We start from the raw sequence: 11,589 nt of genomic DNA on the forward strand, positions 1-11,589 counted from the left end.
GAACTTTAATTAAATGAGTTGACTCTTCACATGGGATGATTTCACTGAACAACAAAAGAGAATATTGAATGATCCCCAATGATCCATCGCATCTCCCAAAAACATTTATCATCTGTAAAATGAAAGTCTAGAAACTACAGCTTTGGTTGTCTTCCTCTCAGGCTTCCATGTCTTCTCCCTGGACCTCCTCAATGTCCACCTCTTGAACATCAGACTCTGAGGCCTCAACTTCACTGTCACTTTCCAACCTTGTTGAGGATGGCTCGTTGTCAGGCTCAAAAAGCCTAAAATTTTGCCAGACTGCCAAGAACCTTGCCTGGTGAGACACAGTAGTGATGACACCATAGGCCTTGTTGATCTCTGCACCAGACAGGATGTTCTTGCCTGCATACTTGGGGTCCAACATGTGCTCTGCGGAGTGTATGGGCTTCAGGCAGAAGTCTTCATGCTTTTTGATCGATTTCAGAACTGTAGTTTCCTCTGCTTGGAGCAACAGTGAAGTGGGCAGGGCAGTACAGATTTATTCTCTTATATCTGCAAGCCGAGTCTGAACATCAGACAGGATGTCATTGTCTCCCTCAATCTGTGCAATGGCTACTGCTATAGGTTTCAGGCTGCTTACCACTCTCTCCCAAAATGCATCATCCAGGAGGATCCTCTTGATGGGGCTGTCTGATTCATCATTTTCACCTCGAATAGAGGGACTTTTGTCAAAGGTTGATTGTTGTGAGCGCTGAGGGAACTTTATGCTCTTGGCCAGATTATTCTGCATCTTTGTTGCATTCTTCACACATGATTTGGCACAGTATTTGCAAATGTACACAGCTTTTCCTTCTACATTAGCTGCAGTTAAATATCTCCACACATCAAATAGTAACTGTTGCATTTTCATGTAAAGATGAGAAAACAATGAGTAAAAAAAAACAAATACAATTTCATGTACAGTTAAATAGTTAAGCAGTTAGATTAAACAACTCCTTTGTAAGATAAATGTTTTAAAATTAAACATGTATGGTAGAAGAAATGATTGAAACACAGTTTGCTGTAGGCTACTATTTACTAGTTAACAAACACAAAAATTGTGTATGTCATGTATAATATATTCACCCCACCCGGTATTGTAATCAAAACTTACCAGAAAGCATGTAGTCCTTAGCTCAGACAGTCTAGGAGTGTGGGCTCAATAGCATCTCATTAGTGTGCAAGATCTTGAGAATCAGCTGTACATGTGATGGAAGAGTGCGCTGTACATGTGATGGAAGAGTGCGCTGTACATGTGATGGAAGAGTGCGCTGTACATGTGATGGAAGAGTGCGCTGTGCATGCAGAGGGTTGCAATTCCATTTAATTGGGGATAGTTTAACCAAAATATGCCACAAGACCTAGAATTGCCTTCGCTGTTATAAGCTAACTTTTTTTTTTATAAGCTAACTTTTTTGATGAATTTAATAAGCAAAATTCCCGGGCTTAACTTCCCATGGAAGGTTTCTGGAAAAATRACGGAAATTTACCGGAAAGTTTCCAACCCTTTGCAACCCTAGTCACAAGTTCGATGTAGTCATTGTGTGCTAGGAATATGGGACCAAATACTAAATTTGACTACTTTATCTATAAGAATCTTCAGGGGTATCAATCATTTTGACCCCTATCTTTTTGAGAGAATAAAGTATGACTTGTTTAACAAAATCTTTCTCTGAGCAATTGCAAGAATATAATTGTGCATAAAAATTTTGCTCAGATTTAGAATTACTTATTTTATACAGTCACTATTGCTCATCTWTATCAAGGGTGTAAATCATTTCGATCCACACTCTACCCCTATGGGCCCAGGTCAAAAGTAGGTCACAACGTAGGGAATAAGGTGCCATTTATACTCAGCCCAAGTCACTGTTGATTTCACAAAAAAAATTGATTTAACAGATCGTTCACATGCCTCTGATGGACTTGCATCTCTTAAAGCAGATTAGTTAGGAAGGAAGTAGGCCAGTGATATAAAAAAAAAAAAAAAAAAAAATACTAAATTGATTTAGTCATTAATGATCTTGTTTAACTATGACTTTTTTATGAACTTGAGGAGGTCATGAGATTGAACGCTTGGTGTTATCACATTACTACCCACGGAGCATAATTCAAAAGCACACTGTTTGATTCCTTGACGTTGATTCATTGACTGTCCCCGTGATTCATTGAATGGGAATGAAATCAACCTAAACCCCTATTAATGCATGGAATCCAGTTTAGGACATCCTCAATTCTTAGTCAAGACTGAAACCTACAGCTTACGAATCAGGATGTCCTAAAAAGGATTCTGTGGTGGTCCAGTTTTAATATATATATATATTTTTTTAAACGGAGCAAGGACTTAAGATCAGATGTTATCACTTGACTTTGGAAGTTGAAGCCCTCACTCTCTCCTACCTCCTTCTCCTCTCCCAGGTCCAGATGGTCAAAATGTCTGACCTCTGCCAGCACCTCCCCCGGGATTGTCTCCCAGAGCACCTGGGGGGGCTGCTGCCCCTGGATGCCCACGGCTGGAACGAGCAGCTCCTGGCTGGGCAGAACGGCCGTGTGGACCCCGTTGACGAGCTTGTAGGCATCCCACTGGCGGACTCGTCGGTCCACACCCCCGGGCTGGAGGCCATGTGCCTGCCGGAGTTCATGGCCCACCTGGGCAGGCTCCAGCGCTCTGGAATCCACCTGGAGTACGTGGAAATCCGCAAGGAGCAACCGCCAGGGACCTTCCACTGTGCCCTGTGAGTAGATGAGTACAATCGCTTCTAAAGGGTTTGCTTTGTGTTGATCTACATTTCCAGGCATTTGAGCTGCATGGGGAGAAGCCTAGAGAGTTCTGGTCCGTATTCACAAGGTGTCTCAGAGTAGAAGCTGATCAGAGCTTTTCTTGGATCAGAACCCTCCTATCGATTTATAATCTTATTTTTTATTATCTAAATGGCTAAACTGATCATATACCAGCAATCCTACTCTGGCCCTTTGTGAATACGGGCCCCTCAGCCCTCACTGGGTTGAAAAGGATAAGACTTTGGGTTTGTCCATTAAACTACCAAGGAAAGCATCAAACTGGGTGGAAAAACTTTGCATCAGTCCCTTGGAGCAGTAACTTGATACGGATTCATGATATTCTTAAATGACCAATGGTTGATTTATGTCTGTCATTCTCTCCAGTGCTGCATACAACCAGGAGAGGAATCGCTATGGGGATGTCCTGTGTCTTGACCAAACAAGAGTTTGTCTGAAAACTAGACAAAACGAGGTGTGTACATCTCAAAAGTCATATGACAATGTCATCAATGCAGTTAGTGTACAGTATCATAACATTAGAGATATCAGTAACACTTTCTAGGAACCACATGTGCATTTATTGCCTTCTATCAAGCACTTGCTGTCACCATTCACAACAGCATAATATGGCTCCATACAGTATTTGTAAATGCACATATACCTGCACATTACATGTGGTTCCTAGAACTTGAAATATGAATTCTATATTTTATTTATATTCATCTTGAATAGGCTGTTAAGAGGACAAAAAAACACAAAAGAAGTGCGCAATATTGCCATATGTGAATGCTCTCTTTCAGCCTCATAGAATGTCAAAGGACATCTTTGGTTCATGTGTTTGTGAGAAAGCCTCTACTTTTACACTCAGCGGGCTCACCAAAGGCCTCTGATAAACGGCTTAAAACCGCCTTGATAGCCCCCTCTTTTTATTCGCTCAATTTAATTGGCATTCATCCAACAGGGCTCTATAATGTTATCTGGATTGCTACTGTACAGCTCTGATGTTTATAGGACCCCTATTCTCTCGGTCGCCGTGACAAAGGCCTGTTTGTTCCCYCAGAGATCGGACTACATCAACGCCAGCTTCATGGACGGCTACAAACAGAAGAATGCGTACATCGGTACTCAAGGTACAACGATGGCCGTCTATGAAAGGACATCTGCTAGTTTCACCATCGGAGACTTTTGCACTAGTCATTTTGATGGAATATTCATTCATAAGAGGTTCTTTTGGTTCTCAAACTATTGGTGTTTTGGTAACACTAAGGTCGACCGGTATAAAGCATTATAATGTGCTTGATACATTGAAAGACTTGTCATAAGCATGCACACTGTGTACAAAACATTAGGAACACCTTCCTAATATTGAGTTGCACACCCCTTTTMCCCTCAGAACAGCCTCAATTTGTAGGGGCYTGGACTATACAAGGRGTCYAAAGCGTTCCACAGGGATGCTGGCCCATGTTGACTCCAARGCTTCTCACAGTTGTGTCAAGTTGGTTGGATGTCCTTTGGGTGGTGGACCATTCCTGATACACACGGGAAACTGTTGAGTGTGAAAAATCCGGCACTGTTGCAGTTCTTGACTCACACAAACCGGTACGCTTGGCACCTACCAGCCCAAAGGCACTTAAATATTTTGTCTTGCCCATTCACCCTCTGAATGACACATACACAATCCATGTTTCAATTGTCTCAAGGCTTAAAAATTATTCTTTAACCTGTCTCCTCCCCTTCATCTACACTGATTTGAAGTGGATTTCACAAGTYACATCAATAAAGGATCATGGTTATCACCTGTATTCATCTGGTCAGTCTGTCATGGAAAGAGCAGGTTCATTATGTTTTGTACACWCAGTGTATGACCCCCTGATGATCCAGCCTAAATAACAATTTTGAGTCGGTTGAACATTTTATACATAAAGACCTCAACATTTTGTAAGTGTGTATGAGCCTTGATGTAACAAGTAGATAATTCCTTTCATTCTACTCTACTGTCCATAGGACCACTGGAGAAAACCTATGGTGATTTTTGGAGAATGGTCTGGGAGCAAAATGTGCTAGTCATTGTCATGACAACACGGTAATTACTTTTCTTACAGCTTACCTTTACCCAGTGGGAGTTTAAATTATATCAAGTCTTTGTCATGGCATGAAGTGGAGGATTGTTGTTAAATGATTCACTGACATTTGGAAATGCTGATATGTGGTGACTGTTGTGAACCAGACCCATATATGTTACAATAGGGCACTTCTTGAATTCTAGAGAGATTGTCATTTACCCTCCTGGAGATAATAAATCTGTGTGTTGCAGGACGAACGAGGGCGGTCGGAAGAAATGTGGTCAGTACTGGCCTCTGGAGGAAGGTGGCCAGGAGGTGTACAGTCACATGGCTGTGGTCAACCAGAGAGTGGACAACCACTCCCACTACAGCCAGACCACCCTGGAGCTGCACAACATGGAGGTACAGTAGATAGCTACAGGTCTAAAGTGACCTCTGCTCCCTTTACACAAGGAAGAACACATTTCCTATTGCTGATTTGTTAAGGATGAAAATCTGAGATTATCTGTAGCACAGGCTAGCTGCATAGGGATGGCTGTTCACTTTAGCTGGAACAATTTTCACTGTGCAACACTACCTTGGTGTTGGCTAACATCAAAACTTCCAACACGTTAGAACTCGTGCATATCAGTGATTTTTATTTTGTTACCACAATTTAACACTATCATGGTGTGTCTGTCTGTGTCTATCCCGTCCCTACCAGAAATGTGAGCAGAAGCAGGTGACCCACTTCCAATACCTGAGCTGGCCTGACTACGGCGTCCCCATTTCGGCCTTGACGCTCATCGACTTCCTGGGGGCCGTCAAGAGGCAGCAGAGACAGGCGGTGAAGGGCATGGGGCCCCAGTGGAGAGGCCACCCCCTGGGACCCCCCATGGTGGTTCACTGCAGTGCGGGCATAGGCAGAACAGGTGAACTATTAAATTCTCACTGATGACCACCACTCCTTTAGTCTATGCATGTCAGACTTTACTCCAGTCCTTGAGACCAAAATAAAGACACACACAATATATTTAGGCTCTGTATTTTGCACAATCATGTGACATGGCAAGATTTTATCCTGTATTTTAAGCCTTATCCAGAAGGAGAATTACACCAAAAGGGAAAGCAATTGTCTGAAGATGCAGCTGGACCATCTGCTGGGACAGTTTGATGAAAAAGCTATAAAGGTTCAAAATCCAGGCATGTCACATGATTCCACAAACCACAGGGCCCTAATAAGACAATATAAAGGCTCATACATGCTTATAACAAGTACGTTAATTCCCCCCAGATCACCTCAGTAACATGTAATGCACACAATTAAATATAATCTCTATGATGTGATAGTCATAGGTGTCACCCCCATTTCTCTAATAGGGATTATATTTCTATGGCTATCATCTTGGCTATAATGTATGGAGTCCATAGTGAACTGATGTTATTCCTGCATCTTCCCCACTTCATAATATATCTGTTGATAATGATGTCTCCCGCCTTCCTTCTCCCCAGGTACCTTCTGTGCCCTGGACATTTGTCTGTCCCAGTTGCAGGACATGGGGACACTCAATGTGTGTCAGACGGTGCGGTGGATGAGAACACAGAGGGCCTTCACCATCCAGACCCCCGAGCAGTACTACTTCTGCCACAACGCCATCCTGGAGCATGCTCAAAGACAGGGCCTGCTCTCAGCCAGTCAGTGATGCCAAGGGGGTCGCCTCGTAGTTCTCGCAGCCAATCAGTGAAGCCCTGGGTGTTGTTCTCGCAGGCAATCTGAAAATCCAGGGGACACTTTGTAGCCAATCAGCATGTCTGCTTCTAGGGATTGCCATCACTTATTCTACCCTTTAAGAGGCCTCTAAGACAGACTCATTCCTCCGGACTCTCTCACATTTTAACGACTAGTAAGACGGATTTGTAGTGTCTCAAGAAGTTACGGTCCAAGTTATTGTTGTTTTCTACGCATGGACCACCATTTATTTGTTTTGGTAGTTTGGGCAATGTAAACCCCATGTCCTACCAAATAGAAATCGCTTAGCTACATTCAAGTCTACTTTCCTATATTATTAGTTCTGTGTCCTCACTGAAATCTGTATTTTTATTTTGTCAATAATATCCACATTAGGGACGGTGAGCCAATCTTGCATTGTTCTTGGAAAACTCGAGAGGAACATTTCCTCTTGACTTAAACTTCTCCTGGAGCTGATATAAATCGAATGGCATCTTTTAGAAGTCCTGATATGTATGCGGACTTCTCATCTTGCCCTACCCCAAATCCAAGCCTCAACCACGATAAAATGCATAGATGACCTTAAGTTCCACTTAAAGTAATGCTACACCTTAAAAACTTTGCGAGCTGCTAATAATGTTGCCATCTCAATGCATTTCCTGCAGATTGAAGAATTAAGGGCTGCCCTCACAACACAGACTTCATTACGTTATTCACATTGGCTGTTCGAAAACCTTGTGATCATGACATTAAATGTTTGGTCGCCGCAATAGTCGTTACGTATGCTTCAGTGAGACACTGTGATGTACTTCTGTTGAGCCGCCAATGCTGCGATGAACATGATGTAGGAAGGCCATAACCCTGCTTCCGCCTTAAGACCCCAGTCTTAGACCTCACCTCAGTAAAGTGCAATATACTTTCATACACAGCCATGTTGAAGCACTTTGAAAAGGCTCTTCCCATCGTGCTTTAAGATATTGCAGTTCTTGTGGTGGTATAGTGCATTTAAGGTCAAATTGCAATTATGGGAGGTTCTAAACGTGATATAGGCATAACTTGATTGGACCTTTGACCTTCAGGCTTGTCTGGTTGTTCAATGGACCATCTTGTCTTATAGAGACCATCTTGTCATGATTACATGTAGAATATTACCGTTCCCATTGCTGAACAGTGTGTGCATCATATTACATGATATCTTGTTGGATGAAAGAATTTGTTCTTTGCTACTGAATTCATATTGAATTTGCATGTAGTGGAGCCTCGTTTAAGTCTGCCATCCTCGTGCACTCTTAGTGATTTTAGAATGATTACTTTCAATGAAGGACAGTGTGACCAATTGTATTTTTCTATTGTATTAAACAACTTTTTCTTACAAGTATTCAGACTTTAAAAGTATACATTAAAAATGCATTATATTTGCTCTGTTACTATTAGGTAGTATGATTGAGGACAATTGAATCAGATGTTGCTGTATGGAAAAACCATTTGTCTACACATGTACATTTCAAATGCTTCTGTCTTATGACCCAATATTTTTTTTTGCCAATTACGTTTTCCAACCAAAGGCGATTGGGATATGTTCAATAACATTTCAAAGGAAGACCAAACGTGTATTAAGCACATTAAATGCTAAATGTTCATTCCTAATGGATTGTGTGTGCTTTTGTCATATTTTAGTCTGGTTTGTGTCTAGACAAATTATCTTTCTGAAAAATCTTGAGTTTATATGCACAGTGCAGTCAAATGTGAATTGCGGTGTTATATATATATATATATATATATATATATATATAGTTGAAGTCGGAAGTTCACATACACCTTATCCGAATACATTTAAACTCAGTTTTTCACAATTCCTGACATTTAAGGACCAAGTTTGAAATCCTGCCATATACAACAGGGTTCCCTGATCCTGTTGGAAAAATAAAAGGTTTCTCCCTCCCCATATTGACTGGGGAGGGAGATTTAAAAAGACAATACAAGTAAAAGTTGTCTAGTAACATTTGAAGGCAGAGTCCAGGTCTCTATTCAGAGACATCAGTATCAAGCCCATCTGTCTGGACTTCATCTCTCCATGTGCTGGCTCCCATACATATTTCTGTTCTATTACCAATGGCAGTTAGTACTTGTTTGTGTCAGATATTACCTATCCTATGTTGAAGTTTSAACAGGCTTATAAAACCTACCCAATTATGGTTTCCACATAACGAGTGAGGCTGCCATCTGGCAAAAGCATCTCCAGTCCATCCTGTAGAAATCGGCAGTTCATCAGTGGAACATGGAATGAAAAGGGTGTTGCTATTACTGGACATTTGTGCTGTACCATATACTATGTTGAAGTTTGAACAAGTCAGACTAAACCCACCTAATGCTGTTCTCCCCATCGAACACCGTGATGAGCCTGTGAAAGCTGTTGCTGCTGACAGGTCAAGGTTGCTGGCCGGATACTTGCCAACATGTGGCTAACTTCAATTCACAGGAATGCTTACAGCGAGGGCATGTCTGCATGATGCTGATGAGGGCCCCCTTACTGGTATTCTCTATGCTCCATGTTTGGCTGAAAACTGGACATCTCTCGAACAACTGCAGCAGGCAATCTTATGAGGTGGTGTTGACTCGGAGGCCTGTGAAATATTTATTCCCTGAACAAGGCAGTTCCTAGGCCCTCATTGAAAATAAGAATTAGTTCTTAACTGACTTGCCTAGTTAAATAGAGGTAAAAATAAAATTCAAATAAAAACTAGACCCATTCCGAGTGAGGGAAGCAGCAGAAAAGTAATTTTTTAAGCTACTTTTAAATCGGAGCTAATAATGCACGAGAGGGGGAGAGGTGCCACTCTACAGGCGAGGAGGGGCTGTACTGTGAGCGAGTGACATGGGGAGTAGGAGAGAGACGAGACATCAACAAACCAAGCCAACTTGCACTATAGCAGACTAATAGCTGCCATAGCTAGGTAATTTATCATCAAATATGATTACATAGTACCGGTCTTGGACAGCATCAAACCAGGAGAAGCTAGTTAACCCCCCAAGGTTGATGTCCATGCACCTGCGGAAATTGAATTAGCATAACAGAAAAATCCATCAGTTTAACCTAGAGATATATTCAAACTTTGACAGTGTTACTAGAGACATTTCACTGGCATAACGGACTACATAATGTATTTCAAACAGAGGTACAATAGGATGTACGACATGTACGCAAGTACGACATGGTTCTCCCGGATGCAGTGTTAGCTTTCAAGTTGCTAGATACTGCCTGTCTAGATGGTAGGGAGAAACAGTTGGCTTTGACTGCTTGTACTGTGCTGACTTTTGCGTCAATGAAGTCGGCACTAACACATTTTTGTCGCTGAAAAGACGTCTGTCGCGCCAATAACAGATGGAATGCAAGTGTGTGGCGCAGCATATTACACTGAGCAGCAGAGAAAAGGTGCCAATAAATCACATTCAAGACAACCAGATGAGGGCGCCATTGCCCGGCACAATCACTGGACAGGGATTGAAGGAGATCAAACTGCTTTTTGTCGAGGCACTTACCATTGGGTTAAAGACTGTCCTCATAAAAATGAACAAGTTAAACTAACAGAGGAAAATGTAAACACAGAGATAGAGCAGTGTAACATTACACTGTTTTCAAACAAATCTGCTTCTGATACTGAGATTTTTTATAGTTGAATCCTTAGGATCTGCTGTGATTGACACTGCATGTACACGAACAGTGTGTGGTGCAAAATTGCTTGATAGCAATGTCAATGAAACTAAATATGAAAGAAGTACAAAATATGATTGACACACCAAGCAACAGAGCTTTCAAATTTGGAGATGGGAGAATCGTCCATTCTACCAAGATACCAGACAAAAATTATCAGACTAAGTGTCACATTGAAACAGAGGTGGTCCCTGCAGATATCCCCACACTATTAAGGAAACCTTCCCTGAAGAAGGCAGGGGCAGTACTAGACATAAAAAAATGACAAGGCAGTGATGTTTAAACAATCAGTGACCCTTGAACTTACTACCTTTGGCCACTATTGTATAAACATTTTAGACAAAGACATCACACAGAGTCCATGTAGAAATTAGATTCTGATGGACACAGAGCACATGGAGATTCTGACAGTCACAGAGAACATAAACACAGAGGAAAAACACAAAGTATTGTTAAAACTTCACAAACAGTTTGGACATGCTACAGTTGACAGACTTCAGAAATGACAGTTCTGGGAATAATGATGATGAAACCACATATCCTGAGGCCGCATTTATTGTAGCTGGGGATTTAAAAAAAAGCAAATTTGAGCAAAACGCTATCAAAGTTCTATCAACATATTGACAGCGGTACTCGCGATGCTAAAACACAAATTACTCATCTCATATGTATATGCTGTATTCTATTCTACTGTATCTTAGTCTATGCCACTCTGACATTGATCGTCCATATATTTATATATTCTTATTTCCATTCCTTTACTTAGATTTGTGTGTATTGTTATGAAATTGTTAGATATTACTGCACTGTTGGAGCTATAAACACAAGCATTTCACTACACCTGCAATAACATCTGCTAAACACGTGTATGTGACCAATAAGATATGATTTTGTGAGACATGCCAGAAATACAGCACACCTAAGCCCAGACCAACTGTTGGTTTGCCACTGGCTTCCTAGTACAATGAAACAGTGGCTGTAGATCCACATGAGCTAGGACCAAGTGTGTGATACCTTCACATAATCAACCACTTCACACGCTTCAGTGCTAGAAGCATTGTGAATACAAAGAAACCCTGTGAAATCGTCAAGCACTTCATTCATTCCTGGATAAGTGTGCATGGCCCGCCCCAGAAATTGTACAGTGACAATGGAGGAGAATTCAATAATAATGAAATAAGAGAAATGGCTGAGAAATTCAACATGGTAGTAAAGACAACTGCTGCATACAGTCCATGGAGTAATGGACTTCTGGAGAGACATAATCAAACACTCACAGAGATTATGCTGAAAGTGAAGCAAGACAA

At 41.5% G+C, this 11,589-nt stretch overlaps 1 protein-coding gene across 1 annotated transcript; it reads left to right on the top strand.

The window, feature by feature from the left end:
- The first annotated feature begins 2,441 nt into the window (after positions 1–2,441).
- LOC111952252 (tyrosine-protein phosphatase non-receptor type 9-like) lies at positions 2,442–8,217 on the top strand. The gene is made up of 7 exons (XM_023970793.2): positions 2,442–2,753; positions 3,184–3,271; positions 3,860–3,929; positions 4,804–4,882; positions 5,114–5,264; positions 5,566–5,773; positions 6,354–8,217. The coding sequence occupies exons 1-7, from the start codon at positions 2,443–2,445 to the stop codon at positions 6,542–6,544; spliced, it is 1,098 nt and encodes a 365-aa protein (XP_023826561.2). The 5' UTR covers position 2,442; the 3' UTR covers positions 6,545–8,217.
- The last annotated feature ends 3,372 nt before the right edge of the window (positions 8,218–11,589 follow it).

Source organism: Salvelinus sp. IW2-2015, linkage group LG26, assembly GCF_002910315.2.
Source record: "Salvelinus sp. IW2-2015 linkage group LG26, ASM291031v2, whole genome shotgun sequence".
NCBI lineage: Eukaryota > Metazoa > Chordata > Actinopteri > Salmoniformes > Salmonidae > Salvelinus > Salvelinus sp. IW2-2015.